The 18319-nt window shown below is 40.3% G+C and overlaps 1 protein-coding gene across 1 annotated transcript in view; it reads left to right on the forward strand.

Moving 5' to 3' along the window:
- The window catches only part of LOC139556461 (ankyrin repeat and SOCS box protein 2-like), a 45299-nt gene extending 31142 nt beyond the window's left edge, over window positions 1–14157 (forward strand). Inside the window, exons 7-10 of the mRNA XM_071370435.1 lie at window positions 1547–1594; window positions 9191–9764; window positions 9998–10151; window positions 11421–14157. Coding sequence (XP_071226536.1) covers window positions 1547–1594; window positions 9191–9764; window positions 9998–10151; window positions 11421–11578 — 934 coding nt within the window. The 3' untranslated portion in view covers window positions 11579–14157. The remainder of the gene's footprint in view (window positions 1–1546; window positions 1595–9190; window positions 9765–9997; window positions 10152–11420) is intronic.
- The last annotated feature ends 4162 nt before the right edge of the window (window positions 14158–18319 follow it).

An 18319-nucleotide genomic window follows, 5' to 3' on the forward strand; every position in this document is an offset into this window, starting at 1 on the left:
CCTAAGTTTATTTATATTTTGAAATATGGGAGGGATGTAACGTAGTGAACATTATGCCATAATCCAGTCTGTGTATTCGTACTGTGGGATTCCAGTTCCATGTTTTACAGTAGCCAGACAGTGGGAGTGATATGCCATGTGAACCATGTCATGTCAGCATACTTCTGAGTAAAGTTAAACTAAAGTATACGAATGCCCCCGACCTCAGTTCTTATAAACATAAGCAATCTAAACAGCGGGACATTACAAACAGCAGTCTTCAAGTCTTTCCATAGATTTTCAATGGGATTCAAGTCTGGGCTTTGGTTGGGACACTCAAGGACTTTCACATTCTTGTTCTGAAGCCATTCCAGCATTGCTTTGGCAGTATGCTTGGGGTCAGTCCTGTTGGAACGTAAATCTTTGACCCAGTCGAAGGTAATTTGCACTGAAACAGGTTCTCATCAAGGATTTTTCAGTCTCTGCCACTGAAAACTTCCCCATAGCATGATGCTGACACCACCATGCTTCACGGTAGGGATGGTGTTAGACAGGTGATTAGCTGTGCCTGGTTTTCACAAGACATAGCGCTTGACATTCAGGCCAAATAGTTACATTTTTGCCTATGCTCTCTGTCTTTCACGTGCCATTGTGCAAACTCCAGGCTTGCTGTCATGTGCCTTTTTCTCAGGAGTGGCGTCCATCTGGCCACTCTCCCATAAAGCAAAGATTGGGGATGTGCTGTAGAGACTGTTGTCCTTCTACAGGTTCTCCTATCTCAGCCAAGGAACTCTGTAGTTCCGTCAGAGTGGTCATTAGGTTCTCGGTCACCTCCCTGACCAAGGTCCTTCTAGCCCAGCTGCTCAGTTTGGTCGGACGGCCAGCTCTAGGCAGAGTCTGGGTAGTTACATATTTTTTCAATTTCTCAATGATGGAGACCACTGTGCTCTTGGAAACTTTCAACACTAGAAATTGTTTTATACCCTTCCCAAGATATATGCTTCATCACAATTATATCTCGGAGATCTACGGACAGTACCTTGGACTGTCAACTGTGGGACCTTATATAGACAGGTGTGTTTCTTTCTAAATCATATCCAAACAATTGAATTGACCACAGGTGGACTCCTATCAAGTTGTAGTGAAATCTCAAGCATGATCAAAGGAAATTGGATGAACCTGAGCTCAATTTGGAGTGTCATAGCAACGTGTGTGAATACTGAAGTAAATTAGATATTTCTGTACTTTATTTTCAATAAATTTGCAACACTTCTAAAAACATGTTTTCACTTTGTCATTATGGGGTATTGTGTGTAGCTGGGTGAGAGAATTATTCTTTTTTTTAATCCATTTTGAATTCAGGGTGTAACGATAAAGGAATAAGTCAAGGGGTATAAATACTTTCTGAAGACACTATATGTTTATTCTCAATTTCCATTTTACAAATAGCCTACACCAGGGATAGCCAAATTATTATAATTATGTTGCTTACCCCTGGCCCACTTATTATTATTATTATTATTATTATTATATATATTAATATCATACATTGTTTTATTGTTTCCAGAAAAACCTTGCTGACCTATGACTTCTACAATTATGACAAGTCAGTTAAGTAAGTGCCTATGTCTGACTGGAGTTGCCAACGAAGATGTGGTAGATAAGCGCTCCTTTAACATGTGACTTTAACCCAAGCTTTGCTCAGTAGAATATTTATTTATGCGTTATTTAAACGTTATCTCTGGAATGTTTTTTGGTCCTCTGTAATATTGTTGTATATTAATATTTTCATGTTTTCTGTAACCATTGCTTTGTTTATGGAGGTTTACTTTGGGTTAGCTTTTTAATGTGTTTTTTTGTCATTAATGTCAGTAAATGTAATCATTCACACTCAATCCATTGAGTGGCATGATATCCATGATGTTCATCCCCATGTGTTCAATGTGTGTGGTATGACAACAGAATTATCTAAGCTTTTAGCATTATAGCATTACAGTATCAGAGGAGACCTGCTCACACAGAGTGAGTTGGATGTTGGAAAACAGCTCCAAAGCTGATAAATCGATTCACCATCTGGTCCCAATTTTTTTTTAAATAATTGGTGTAATTAGATCATAATGAGTGCACCAAACTTTACATGAAGCTAGGAAAAGCCTAAACATTGATGGCTTGCTATTGTACACATTTTCCAATATGGCCACCAAACAGCTCCATTGGTTTTAATTGGATTGGTCTAACATTGACACAACTCTTTCAATAATACTGTAGGTAGAATGTGCCCAATGATAATTATTCCTTTATTAATTATTCCTTTAACATTCCTTTATCAGCCTGTGAACATTCTATTGCATAGACTCACTACAACAAGATATATAAAGGTGTGGAAAATATAGAAAGCACATTTCTTGGAGAGGGTATCAGATATAAATTTGATCAGGGGCTTGTAGGGAACAATTTACCATCAAACCTTTGCCTCACTAAAGTGGACACATTTTTCCGCTGACACATGGATTATAACTTCCAAACCAACAAGATGGAAAGACGTTACATTCCATATATTTAGCAAAAGATAGTTTTAAAAGTGCAAACAACTTCAGGTTGTTGCTATGCAAGATGCCATCTTGTCTATAGAAATATAATGAATCATTCTACATTATGTGAGCTTGCCACAGATAACCATTCTGATTGGTTACTTGAATTGGTTACGCAATTCAAGTTCAGGAGGATACGTTCAGGTAACCTCGGTCCAACGCTGTGATTTCACTGCTGGTGTCCATTCTTTTGAATAGACTTCAAGTGCAAAAATGCATGAAAATGCTAAATGTTTGTCGAATGCATTGGGCAGAAGTAAATTAATATATAAATGAACAAAAATATAAACTCAACATACAACAATTTCAAAGATTTTACTGAGTTACAGTTCATATGAGGAAATCAGGCAATTGAAATAAATAAATTAGGTCCTAATCTATAGATTTCACATGACTGGAAATACAGATATGCATATGTTGGTCACAGACACCTTAAAAAAATGGGCCTCACAATCTCATCACGGTATTTCTGTGTATTCAAATGGTCATTAATAAAATGCAATCATGTTCGTTATCCATAGCTTATGCCCGCCCATACCATAAGGCCGGTTGGACGTACTGCGAAATTCCCTAAAATGAGATTGGAGGCTGGTTGTGGTAGAGAAATTAACATTAAATTATCTGGCAACAGCTCTGGTGGACAGTCCCGCAGTCAGCATGCTAGTTGTACGCTTTCTCAAAACTTGAGACATCTGTGGCATTGTGTTGTGTGACAAAACTGCACATTTTAGAGTGGCCTTTTATTGTCCCCAGCACAAGGTGCACCTGTATAATGATCATGATGTTTAATCAGCTTCTTGACACCTGTCAGTTGGATGGATTATCTTGGCAAAGGAGAAATGCTCACTAACAGGGATGTAAACAAATTTATGCACAACATTTTATAGAAATAAGCTTTTGTGCGTATGGAACATTTCTAGGATCTTTTATTTCAGCTCATGAAACATAGAACACTTTACATGTTGCGTTTATATTTTTGTTCAGTGTAATTAGGTGTGCTTGCTGAAGGCAAAGCACAACTCTAAATTTCTCTGTCTTCTTCTTATTGTATTTCTTCCGCCCGCTCTAGAGTTTCAACAATTTAAGCTATTAAGACTAAACCAACTTCCAAATGTCCAGACTTCCCCAACTTAGATTGCTTGAAAAAATATTTTTGACAGCATTTATACTTTTTGAAGTACAACAATATTTAAATAAGCTCCCAATGCATTTCGATTTCAAAGGCCCCTAAACTCTTTCACCATTTATCAACTCCAACTCAACGTTAAAAGGATACTTCGGGAATTTGACGATGAGGCCCTTTATCTACTTCCCCAGAGTCAGAAGAACTCGTGGACACCATTTTAATGTCTCTGATTGCAGTTTGAAGGAAGTTGCTAACTAGCACTAGCGTAATTGCAAACTAGAGTTGGCGCAAAGACTATGGGTATCTGCTAGCATGCTAGAACTATAACCATTTTAAATGTTTGTAAAAGCACACTGTTGGAAAAGCATTCCAGGTGAAGCTGGTTGAGAGTATGCCAAGAGTGTGCAAAGCTGTCATCAAGGCAAAAAGTGGCTACTTTGAAGAATCTCAAATATAAAACATATTTGTTTAACCCTTTTTTGGTTACTACATGATTCCATATGTGTTATTTCATCGTTTTCATGTCTTCACTATTATTCTACAATGTAGAAAATAGTAAAAATAAAGAAAATCCCTTGATTGAGAACGTGTGTCCAAACTTTTGACAGGTGCTGTATATATTTGCATAAATTAGCATAAAATAACTAACCGATGGTAACTCTTGAACCATTCAAGCTAGTGACACCAAACCAACTTTCACATGTTCAGGCTATCCTAACTTCAAATTATATAACACCTTTATAAACTATAAACAGTGGTAATTAGCATTATTAGCACTGCTCTTTAACCGTTTAAGCTATAAACATTAAAATAACATTAACATTTTCTAAACTTTTCAAAACCATAAATACTGTAAAACAAGTTAGCAAGCACACCACATTTTCTTCAGGAAATGTACTTTTCTAGTTTTATATAATACTAAAACACTAAAAAAACAGTGTGCTTGCTTCAGCAAGAGCTAATGATCAAATAATTTAAGATATATAATATAAATACTCTTAATAGCTGGTAATGTTGCTGTTCCCCTTGTGGTGATACTGATGATTTATTGACTCCCTTCGTGGGAGCCGCTCATGTCGTGGCCATCTACAGTGCCTTTGGAAAGTATTCAGACCCCTTGACATTTTCCACATTTTCTTAGGTTACAGCCTTATTCTAAAATTGATTAAATCGTTTTTTCTCCCTCATCAATCTACACACAATACCCCATAATGACAAAGCAAAAACAGGATTTTAGACATTTTTGCACATTTATTAACAATAAAAACTGCTATCACATTTACAAAAGTATTCAGACCCTTTACTCAATACTTCGTTGAAGCACCTTCGGCAGCGATTACAGTCTCAAGTCTTCTTGGGTATGACGCTCCAGCTTGGCACCCCTGTATTTGGGAAGTTTCTCCCATTTCTTCTCTGCAGATCCTCTCAAGCTATTTTCAGGTCTCTCCAGAGACGTTCGATCATGTTCCAAGTACGGTCTTTAACTGGGCAACTCAAGGACATTCAGAGACTTGTCCCGAAGCCACTCCTGCGTTGTCTTGGCTGTGTGCTTAGGGTCGTTGTCCTGTTGGAAGGGGAATCTTTGCCCCAGTCTGAGTTCCTGAGCGCTCTGGAGCAGGTTTTCATCAAGGATCTGTCTGTACTTTGCTCCGTTAATCTTTGCATCGATCCTGACTAGTCTCCCAGTCCTTGCCGCTGAACAACATCCCCACAGCATGATGCTCCCACCACCATGCTTCACCATAGGCATGGTGCAATGTTTCCTCCAGAAGTGAAACCTTGGCGTGATCCTGGACAACACCCTGTCGTTCTCAACTAACATCAAGGCGGTGACCCGTTCCTGTAGGTTCATGCTCTACAACATTCGCAGAGTACGACCCTGCCTCACGCAGGAAGCGGCGCAGGTCCTAATCCAGGCACTTGTCATCTCCCGTCTGGATTACTGCAACTCGCTGTTGGCTGGGCTCCCTGCCTGTGCCATTAAACCCCTACAACTCATCCAGAACGCCGCAGCCCGTCTGGTGTTCAACTTTCCCAAGTTCTCTCACGTCACCCCGCTCCTCCGCTCTCTCCACTGGCTTCCAGTTGAAGCTCGCATCCGCTACAAGACCATGGTGCTTGCCTACGGAGCTGTGAGGGGAACGGCACCTCCGTACCTTCAGGCTCTGATCAGGCCCTACACCCAAACAAGGGCACTGCGTTCATCCACCTCTGGCCTGCTCGCCTCCCTACCTCTGAGGAAGTACAGTTCCCGCTCAGCCCAGTCAAAACTGTTCGCTGCTCTGGCACCCCAATGGTGGAACAAACTCCCTCACGACGCCAGGTCAGCGGAGTCAATCACCACCTTCCGGAGACACCTGAAACCCCACCTCTTTAAGGAATACCTAGGATAGGATAAAGTAATCCTTCTAACCCCCCCCCCCCCCTTAAAAGAGTTAGATGCACTATTGTAAAGTGGTTGTTCCACTGGATATCATAAGGTGAATGCACCAATTTGTAAGTCGCTCTGGATAAGAGCGTCTGCTAAATGACTTAAATGTAAATGTAAGTGACTCTTGGCCTTGAGGCCAAAGAGTTCAGTCTTGGTTTCATCAGACCAGAGAATCTTGTTTGTCATGGTCTGAGAGTCTTTAGGTGCCTTTTGGCAAACTCCAAGCTGTCTGTCGTGCTTTTTACTGAGGAAAGGCTTCCGTCTGGCCACTCTACCATAAAGGCCTGAATGGTGGAGTGCTGCAGAGATGGTTGTCCTTCTGGAAGGTTCTCCCATCTCCACAGAGGAACTCTAGATCTCTGTCAGACTGACCATCGGGTTCCTGTTCACCTCCCTAACCAAGGCCCTTCTCCCCTGATTGCTCAGTTTGGCCAGGCGGCCAACTCTATTAAGAGACTTGGTGGTTTCAAACGTCTTCCATTTAAGAATGATGGAGGCCACTGTCTTCGAGGAAATTTTTTGGTACCCTTGCCCAGATCTGTGCCTCGACATAATCCAGTCTCGGAGCTCTACAGACAATTCCTTCGACCTCGTGTCTTGGTTTTTGCTCTGACATTCACTGTCAACTGTGGGACTTTGTATAGACAGATGTGTGCCTTTCCAAATCATGTCCAATCAATTGAGTTTACCACAGAAAGAAACATCTCAAGGATGATCAATGGAAACAGGAAGCACCTGAGCTAAATTTCGAGTCTCATATGAAAGGGGCTGAATACTTATATAAATAAGGTATTTCTGTTCTTTATTTTTAATAAATGTGCAAAAGTTTCTAAAACCAGTTTTTGCTTTGTCATTTATGCGGTATTGTGTGTAGATTGCTGAGGATTTATTTAATCCATTTTAGAAAAAGGCTGTAACGTAACAACGTGTAAAAAGTTAAATGGTCTGGATACTTTCCGAAGGCACTGTATGTAATCATGGGCTTGAACAAGGTGAGCAAATTGCTTATATACAGTCTTCCACCATTACGTCATTATTTTAAAAGGAATACTTAACAATTTCAGCCTGTTTTCAGCCTGTTTTGGGAGGATGGAGTTTTGGCATGCCTGGTGATAAATTAGTTAATAAAATAGTTCCAAATCTCTATGCCAATTACTGCTACTTTTCAGTTTCCCCATCCCCACACAGACCACTCCCAGACAGTACTAGCAGAATTCTTGCTTGAGAGTTTGCTATTTGCTAAGAAGCTATTTCTGTTTCTTTTTTACCATTTTAAGGTAGCTCACCCAAATCATCTATAAGTGACTATGTTAAGCATTGTAATACATTTTTCGATACGTTCAGATGATTTGTACATGATGCACGAAAATGTTTTAATATCGGTCCCATGATTTCAATTTGGGTTTTTGCCACAAATGCGAATACCTTTCATACCTTGTCCATAGACTGCTTACAAGATAAGGAAACCAATATGTCATTTTGTAAACTTGAACTATCCCTTTAAAGCAGCAATGTGTAACTTTTTGGGAGACCTGACCAAATCCACATAGAAATGTAGATAGTTCTGTCATTCTCATTGAAAGCAAGTCTATGAAGCAGTAGATCTGTTCTGTGTGTGCTATTGCTATGCTTCCCCTTATTAAGTACATTTCTTGTACACCAGCTTCACAGGTGAAAATACAATATTTTTGGTTACGGAAAGATGATACAATGATTATCTATACTATACTTGCTTTTTTGTCACATGAACTGAAATTACGCAACTTATTCAAATTTGAGCAAAAAGGAAATGTTGGTGTGATTTCTGCATAGTGCATCGTTAATTGTTGCCTATATAACGCTAGTGCTTAAATAATCATAAAAAATCTTCTTGTGGACTAAAAGTCAGATTCACTCCAAATGTGGTCTTTGGACTCATCACAATAGTCCGTAAAGAGTTTCAGAAAATAAAATTGATATGCTACGATACGCTAAAAACACTTAAAAATTCTTATTGTCATGAACACTAGGACCAAATGGAACAATTTGGAATGTATGCCCATGGTACATTTCTTAACTTAGTTTGAGAAAATCTAAGGGATTGGTAAAAAGATGACTGAGTTATTGACAAATCAAAAATCTGATTTTAGGTGTCCATTTAAACCCCTGCAAAATGGCTCCACAGTGGCTTATCAACTTGAAACGTGTCATCGCTATCGAGGACATCCCTAAGATTAACCAGACTTTTTGATGTCTCAAAAAACAAAGAAACTATTAACAACTAATTTGCATATGTAACACTAATGCTGAAAATCATCTGCAATCATCTTTTCCTCATTAACCATATTTCAGATTCACTCCAGATTCTGTATTTAGACTCATTACATCAGTCTTTAATGGTTTTGAGAAAAAAATAGTTGCTACATTCTAATATGGGAGTATTGTACCTATTGATTCAGTGAAGTCGCCTCTAATGAATTTGAGAAATATAACCAACCTACAGCACTAGACTAAACTTAACTTGCGTCATCCTTGTGGTATTGCGAGATAAACATGGTAATGCTTTCACTGATTCCACATAAAGGAAGATAGTTTCTACATGATAGAGTGCTTGCTTTGTTATTCAACTGATCTTTTGACCTTTCTGTGATCCAGTGAACCCTGTTCATTGCTGCTTGCAGCCACATGTTATATCTTTTTTTAAATAATGATTGTGCTCTCCGCCTTGCCTCTATCCTTTACACTACCCTACCCCCTAGTTTATGTTTCCAACTCTATCGACTTCCCTCTCACTTGCACAGTCCTCCAGGAGTCCGCACATCAACTGGAAGTAACAGAAGTTAGAAAGGGATTCTCAACTAATGATAATGCTACAGTAATCATTCAGTTTGTAGAGCACACAATTCCGGTTGGAGGATTCCCACAATCAGGAGGGTAAAAACCAGGGATGGAATTCTCCATCTGGGAATACTCCAACTGGGATTTCTGAAAAACGTGGACGTTTTGGGGGAATTTTGCAACCCTACCCCTTGATCCTCAACTCTGGGCACCCTCTAATTTCCCCTGTGTGGTTTTCTATTTCAGTATCGTGTCGTTGCTGATCAAAGCCACCAGCAAGTCCAGAGTGAATCGCAGTGGCATCAGTCCCCTCCATCTTGCTGCCGAGTGCAACAGGGATGAAGTCCTGGAGGTCCTAATCGAGGCCGGCTACGATGTCAATGCCATGCTGTCAGAGGACCGCTCCAAGATGTACGAGGATCATCGCAGCACAATTCTATACTTTGCCGTCACCAACGGCAATGTGGAAGCGACCACCATGCTTCTAGAAGCCGGTGCCAACCCCAACCTAGACACCTTCAACACGCTACTGGTGGCCGTGAGGCAGGGTAGTATCGAATTGGTCACTTTGCTGGTGGAGCACGGGGCCAACGTTAACGCCTACGTCCCCACTCACCCCACCTCATTCCCGGCCACTGTCATGTTCAGTATGAAGTACCTGTCCATGCTGAAGTATTTGATGGACAATGGCTGTGATGCCCACTCCTGTTTTACTTGCACTTACGGCAGTGGTCCACATCCACCCATTCAAGAGACATCTGAGAGGGATGACTTGCGCTACAATAACGATACACGCAGGAATACTGGGAAAGCTGTTCAGGTAAACAAAATGTACATGGGAGTTAAAGTTATTATACTACATAGTAGTACTAATTATACCACAGCCAGGTATAACAGCTGTAAGTACTTTGTAACAATGTTTACCTACACTGTAATCTCCTATGTAACTGTCATGCTGTCATGTTAGCACAGGTATTTGGAACACTTTCTTGTGGGGACTTAAAAATACAATATACCATAGCCTACCATCGCTTTTTGTGTTTCCATCAATAGTTCTGTGAGATAATCTCAACTCAGGCAATAAACCGCTGGGCAGGACCCATCATAGACATACTCCTGGATTATGTTGGCCATGTGAAACTCTGCTCCAGACTTACTGAACACCTAGATAGCTTTGAGGACTGGGAAGCCATCAAGGAGAAAGCAAGTGAGTGTCCCCAGACTTGCAAACAAGCACACACACACGTACCCATACTGTACACACACACACACACACACACACACACACACACACACACACTCTTAGAAAAGTGCTATCTAGAACCTTTAAGGATTCTTCGGCTGCAGGAGAACCCTTAGAATAACCATTTTTGGTTCCAGGTAGAATCCTTTTGGGTTCCATGTAGAACCCTTTCTACAGCGGGTTTTACATGGAACTTAAAAGGGTTATACAATTGAAGTCAGAAGATTACATACACTTAGGTTGGCGTCCTTAAAACTCATTTTTCAATCACTCCACAAATTTCTTGTTAACAAACTATAGTTTTGGCAAGTCGGTTAGGACATCTACTTTGTGCATGACACAAGTAATTTTTCCAACAATTGTTTACAGACAGATTATTTCACTGTATCACAATTCCAGTGGGTCAGAAGTTTACATACACTAAGTTGACTGTGCCTTTAAACAGCTTGGAAAATTACAGAAAATTATGTCATGGCTTTAGAAGCTACCGATAGGCTAATTGACATCATTTGAATCAATTGGAGGTGTACAATTTAAAGGCAATGCTCCCAAATACTAATTGAGTGAATGTAAACTTCCGACCCACTGGGAATGTGATGAAAGAAATAAAAGCTGAAATAAATCACTTTCTACTGTTATTCTGACATATCACATTCTTAAAATAAGTGGTGATCCTAACTGACCTAAGACAGGGAATTTTTACGAAGATTAAATGTCAGGAATGGTGAAAAACTGAGTTTAAATATGTTTGGCTAAGGTGTATGTGAACTTCCGACTTCAAATGTATCTGGAACCAAAAAGGTTTCTACATGGAACCAAAAAGGGTTATTCTAAGGGTTCTCCTACAGCCAAATAACCCTTAAGGGTTCTCCTACAGCCAAAGAACCCTTAAGGGTTCCCCTACAGCCGAATAACCCTTTTTTTCTAAGAGTTTATTACACAACAGAAGGTAGAATTTTGGTGTAGCGGTACTGTATGCGTGGTTGATAACCAGGGTTCAATAAGAGCCTGTTACAGTGGTGCCGTGACCTGGATCGCAGAGCTAATGTCTAGCAGCTGCTGGGGTTACTTCTGTGATGAGGGGGGATGTCATGCACGCGTGCACACACAGCCACACACGCCAATGCCCAAACAGGCACTTATTTTGAGTGACTTGTGCACATGTTATATGTACACTGTTTATATAATGTACAAGCGTCACATATTACCGTATCTGTTGCCATTGTCTTCCAGCGCCACCGCGTCCACTGATGCAGCTGTGTAGGCTGAAGATCCGGCAGCAGGTTGGAATCCACAGACTGAGGTGCATCAACAAACTGCCCCTCCCACCACGAGTAATCAAGTACCTTAACCACGAAGAGCGCAACCAAGAAGAGTTTTGTGCATTCTAGAGAGTAACATCATAGTCAAAACAAGAGATGACAGAGGGAATGCCTCACAAAATCGATTGACATAATCAGTGTTTATGGTGTGAATATTTTTACTGATATTTGAGCAGTAATGTACAGTTACATTTCACAATTAAACTTTAAGATCAGACTTATATAGTAATTTAATAAGCTCACCCGACAGGTAGACTTACCAAAGTTGGTAGCATTTTATTTGACTGTTGTAGACATTACTAGGTACTTTCTAGTAATTACTTTTATTTAAATTACTAGGTATTCGCAAGTACATGGTAAAATGCTAATTATAGTAATAACATATTCATTACGTGTTTGTTTCAGTGAGACCAATTTAAGCCAAATTTTTAAACAAATATTGAAATGGGAATTTTGTCAAGTTTAGAAAATCTACATGTTTAAGTGTACAGGAATTTTGGGGCGTTATAGGACCCTGTAAGGCAAGCTTTTATGAATTTGTAAGTTCAACCTTAGTTGAGACTTCATAATATTGTTATTGAGAATAGTCTATTCAATTTCTCAATGGAAGATAAATATGAAAGAAATACACAAATGGATTTTTGTCAAGGTTTGGAAAGCTGCCTATTTGATTGCACAGTATTTTTGGGGAAACATTTTACTCTTTTAGGCTACCTTATATGTACAGTTGAAGTCGGAAGTATACATACACCTTAGTCAAATACATTTAAACTCAGTTTTTCACAATTCCTGAAATGTTATCCTAATAAAAATTCCCTGTCTTAGGTCAGTTAGGATCACTACTTTATTTTAAGAATGTGAAATATCAGAATAATAGTAGAGAGAATGATTTATTTCAGCTTTTATTTCTTTCATCACATTCCCAGTGGGTCAGAAGTTTACATACACTCAATTAGTATATGGTAGCATTGCCTTTAAATTGTTTAACTTGGGTCAAACATTTCGGGTAGCCTTCCACAAGCTTCCCACAATAAGTTGGGTGAATTTTGGCCCATTCCTCCTGATAGAGCTGATGTAACTGGGTCAGGTTTGTAGGCCTCCTTGCTCGCACACGCATTTTCAGTTCTGCCCACAAATGTTCTATGGGATTGAGGTCAGGGCTTTGTGATGGCCACTCCAATACCTTGACTTTGTTTTCCTTAAGCCATTTTGCCACAACTTTGGAGGTTTGATTGGGGTCATTGCCCATTTGGAAGACCCATTTGTGACCAAGCTTTAACTTCCTGACTGATGTCTTCAGATGTTGCTTCAATATATCCACATAATTTTCCTTCCTCGTGATGCCATCTATATTGTGAAATGCACCAGTCCCTCCTGCAGCAAAGCACCCCCACAACATGATCCTGCCACCCCCATGCTTCACGGTTGGGATGGTGTTTTTTGGCTTGCAAGCCTCCCCCTTTTTCCTCCAAACATAATGATGGTCATTATGGCCAAACAGTTCTTTCATCAGACCAGAGGACATTTGTCCAAAAAGTACGATCTTTGTCCCCATGTGCAGTTGCAAACCGTAGTCTGGCTTTTTTGGGGTGGTTTTGGAGCAATGGCTTCTTCCTTGCTGAGCGGCCTTTCAGGTTATGTCGATATAGGACTCGTTATACTGTGGATATAGATACTTTTGTACCCGTTTCCTCCAGCATCTTCACAAGGTCCTTTGCTGTTGTTCTGGGATTGATTTGCACTTTTCGCACCAAAGTCTCTATCTCTAGGAGACAGAACGCTTCTCCTTCCTGAGCGGTATAACGGCTGCGTGGTCCCATGGTGTTTATACTTGCGTACTATTGTTTTTACAGATGAACGTGGTACCTTCAGGCATTTGGAAATTGCTCCCAAGGATGAACCAGACTTATGGAGGTCTACAATTTATTTTCTGAGATCTTGGCTGATTTATTTTGATTTTCCCATGATGTCAAGCAAAGAGGCACTGAGTTTGAAGGAAGGCCTTGAAATACATCCACAGGTACACCTCCAATTGACTCAAATGATGTCAATTAGCCTATCAGAAGCTTCTAAAGCCATGACATCATTTTCTGTAATTTTCCAAGCTGTTTAAAGGCACAGTCAATTTATTGTATGTAAACCTCTGACCCACTGGAATATTGATTAAGTGAATTACTTGTGTCATGCACAAAGTAGATGTCCTAACCGACTTGCCAAAACTATAGTTTGTTAACAAGAAATATGTGGAGTGGTTGAAAAACAAGAATTATTGACTCCAACCTAAGTGTATGTAAAATTTCGACTTCAACTGTATATATACGTTGTGTTTTTGTAAATATTAAATTTGTACAGTTTAACTTATGCCAAAGATAGCAGTTGAACATTAAGGTTTACAGCATTTCCTGAAAGTAAATTTCACAGGAGAGATTGAGAATATGAGAACAAAGCACTATATTTAATTTGATATGTGTAAATAGATTCCAATTTGTGTATTTGCAGTATTCTGTATGACATCTGAGGTAAGGGTCACCTTTTTCTAATATTTGGGTATATTTCTCTAGAAGGTGACCTCCATGTACTTTTATTTCCGATCATGGAAACAATTCAATCTTGTGTCTGGAAAAAAATAAACATAATTTGAATATCAATTTCTATGGGTTGAGCATTAGTCATCAAATAATCCATTAGTCCAGTAATTAACAGTTAAAAAAATACTAATTGATTGTATTCATTGGGATATGCAATAATTACATAGTTTGCGATTCCAGTTTTAGGGTCTAGCATTCCTGAATAAATAGTGATTGTTGATTAGAATGTGTGTGTGTGTGCATGCTTGCACTTCACTTCAGACAAACTCCTCATGACGGTACCAAATGACTTCACAGAGGATTGCTCTATGGATAAAGTTGTGTTTATACCTTCATCCCTCTTGCTCTCTAGCGTTGGACAGAACTACTGCTGTAGATCACAGGAGGTGTGCTGTAGATCACAGGAGGTTGGTGGCACCTTAATTAGGGAGGACGGGCTGGACTGGCTGGACGTGGTAATGGCTGGAGCGGAATTGGTGGTATGGTATCAAAGACACTACAAGAACAAAAGTATATGGACACCTGGTCGTTGAATTTCTCATTCCAAAATCATGGGCATTAATATGGAGTTGGTCCCCTCTTTGCTGCTATAACAACCTCCACTATTCTGGGAAGGCTTTCCACTAGATGCTAGGACATTGCTGCAGGGACTTGCTTCCATTCAGCTACAAGCATTAGTGAGGTCAGGCACTGATGATGGGCAATTAGGCCTGACTCGCAGTCAGCGTTCCAATTCATCCCAAAGGTGTTCAATAGGGTTGAGGTCAGGGCTCTGTGCAGGCCAGTCAAGTTCTTCCACACCAATCTCGACAAGCCATTTCTGTATGGACCTCGCTTTGTGCGTGGGGTCATTGTCATGCTGAAACAGAAAAGGGCCTTCCCAAAACTGTTGCCACAAAGTTGCAAGCACAGAATGGTCTAGAATGTTATTGTATGCTGTAGCGTTAAGATTTCCCTTCAAAGAAACTAAGGGGCCTAGCCTTAACCATGAAAAACAGCCCCAGACCATTATTCCTCCTCCACCAAAGTAGTTAGCACTATGCATTGGGGGAGGTAGCGTTCTCCTGACATCCGCCAAACCCAGATTCGTCCGTCAGACTGCCAGATGGAGAATCATGATTCATCACTTCAGAGAACACGTTTCCTCTGCTCCAGAGTCCAATGGCGGCGAGCTTTACACCACTCCAGCCGACGCTTGGCATTGCGCATGGTGATCTTAGGCTTGTGTGCGGCTGCTCGGTCATGGAAACCCATTTCATTACGCTCCCAAATAACAGTTCTTGTGCTGACCTTGCTCCCAGAGGCAGTTTGGAACTCGGTAGTGAGTGTTGCAACCGAGGACAGACGATTTTTATGCGCTTCAGTACTCGGCGGTCATGTTCTGTGAGCTTGTGTGGCCTACCACTTGCGGCTGAGCCGTTATTGCTCCTAGACGTTTCCACTTCACAAAAACAGCACTTACAGTTGACCGGGGCAGCTCTAGCAGGGCAGAAATTTGATAATCTGACTTGTTGGAAAGGTGGCATCCTATGACGGTGCCACGTTGAAAGTCACTGAGCTCTTCACTAAGGCCATTCTACTGCCAAAGTTTGTCTATGGAGATTGCATGGCTGTGTGCTCGATTTGATACACCTGTCAGCAATGGGTGTGGCTGAAATAGCCGAATCAACTAATTTGAAGGGGTGTCCACATAGTTTTGTATAACAAAAATCATGGTTTGATGCCATTCCATTTTTTCCGTTCCAGCCATTATTATGAGCTGGCCTCCCCTCAGCAGGCTTCACTGCTGCAGTTATATTGTTAGACTGGAGCATGGTTATACCACATTCATTCTTTATTTATTTAACCTTTATTTAACTAGGCAAGTCAGTTAGGAACAAATTCTTATTTACAACGACGTCCCCGCAAAAGGCAAAAGGCTGCCTGCGGGGACGGGGGCCTGGATTAAAAATATACACTACCGTTCAATATACACTACCGGGGTCACTTAGAAATTCCCTTGTGTTTGAAAGAAAAGCACATTTTTTGTCCATTAAAAGGACATCAAATTGATCAGAAATACAGTGTAGGCATTGTTAATGTTGTAAATGACTATTGTAGCTGGAAACGGCTGTTTTATCAGCAACCATCACTCCAGTGTTCCAATGGAGTTCTATTCTTGTTCTGAGAAATGAAGGAGATTCCATGCGAGAAATTGCCAAGAAATTGAACATCTCTTACAACCCTGTGTACTACTCCCTTCACAGAACAGCGCAAACTGACTCTAACCAGAATAGAAAGAGGAGTGGGAGGCCCCGGTGCACAACTGACAAGAGGACAAGTACATTAGAGTGTCTAGTTTGAGAAACAGACACCTCACAAGTCCTCAACTGGCAGCTTCATTAAATAGTACCCGCAAAACACCAGTCTCAACGTCAACAGTGTAGAGGCGACTCCGGGATGCTGGCCTGACCCCCCCCCCATCTCTTTAAGAATTTGCATGTTAACACGAGTCAGCATGGAATTGTCCTCCAGAAAGTAGTCTCTCATAACTTTCTTCCACTGTGCTTTTGTCGATAGCACAAGCTAAATTGGGCAGCAATGTTGTTGAGAGGTATAGAAACACTTTTGCAGTTGTCTATAACTATATGTTGTGTCTTTGCTATGCCGGATTAAGTGATATGACATGCTATTCTATAAAATAATTTCTCTGTAATTAATATTACCTGATTGAACTAATCATGTAAATGTAATTAACTAGAAAGTCGGGGCACCACGAAATAATGTTTATAGAGCTGTTATCTTCCGAATAACTTCTTAAAGACCTGGTCATCTTTTACCTCAATAGCAGTCAATATTTAATTGTCACCTTATTCAGTCTCATCTAAAAGTTCTAAATTATTGGTTATCTTCACGAACCTGGCTAACAAGTTGAATCAGCAATAACACATTTGGTTTAATTATTTATTTACTAAATACCTAAACAATCACACAGAATTACACATACACAGGATGGTCATACATTGAATACTAATTGTGTCATACAAGAAATCGTCCCTGGTGGACGGAACCGTTATGACGGCTGGTTACACAAGGAGAAGGGGTTGGGTTTGAGTGAAAGAGCAGGAAGACTGAGGAACAAAAAGGTTTTGTGTCTCTATCGGGCCGTATGCAGCTATGCTATCTCAAATACAGTATCTTATGCATTCTAAATAACCGCCCATTTGGAAAAGGAAAATGCAATAAATATTTACTCTGAGCTGCGCTTCGGTAGATTGGTCGTAGATAGAAGGCCGGGTTGTCCAGCATGGATCTCTTGTCCTCTGAACAATGTCTAGTGGTGAACTTGAGCGTGGTAGAATGGATACTCTGTCCGTCCTCTCCTAGCCTACGTGTACAGTTGCTGCGGCTAACTCAATCGGCTAGGAGGTATCACTTCTTTAGTGAATAAGAGTTCAAAGTTCATACCAAGTTGCCATACTTTAAGCTCATGCTATATTCTGGCTGGTATAGTAGAAATTCATCCTTTCGGCGTGTCGATCGTCCTCTTCACGTTGAAATTCAATGCTAATTTCGTTAGTTTCTTATCTTAGCCCTTTCAACGTAGGGACCATCGTCCTCTCGTCCTTGGAACACAAAGTTGGATTTTTGTCAACGGGCTTATATCGTGGTGAAGAGAAGGGCGTGTTTCATAGTTTACAACCAATGTCTGTTCACTTGGGCGGGGCCTCTGAGTGAGCAGAGTTTACTCTATGACAAACCGTTCTCTCATTAAGAAGCTAAAATTGCATTTAATCTTTTCACAAATAGTTTCATATTTAAACATTTCAATTGCACAATAATTCCATGTGAATCTGATAACTAGAATGTGTAGACTTTCCAAGATACAGTTTATGACATACTATCATTAGTAGTAATGTCTCAGACAACAACTGACCTGACATATTCATTAAGTACCAACGCATATTTTCAACTGGTTGGATTATGGTTCTGTTTCCCACCTTTTGATGTTACCAGACTCTCTATGTTAACAAAGGCTTTCCAAGAGTCAACTCTATAAAGTAGAGAGAGAGAAAAGGGGAAAGGTATTTATGGGGGTCATAAACCTCCCCCAACAGGCCAACGTTATGACATATATCTTTCCAGAAATCCATGGTAGCAAAGATTATCTATACTGACAAGTGGCGATTTTAGCATGTACATCTTGGTGGGGCAAACAACAGCAAAAAATTGGGGGGATGCA

This window comes from Salvelinus alpinus, chromosome 27 (assembly GCF_045679555.1).
Source record: "Salvelinus alpinus chromosome 27, SLU_Salpinus.1, whole genome shotgun sequence".
Taxonomy (NCBI): domain Eukaryota; kingdom Metazoa; phylum Chordata; class Actinopteri; order Salmoniformes; family Salmonidae; genus Salvelinus; species Salvelinus alpinus.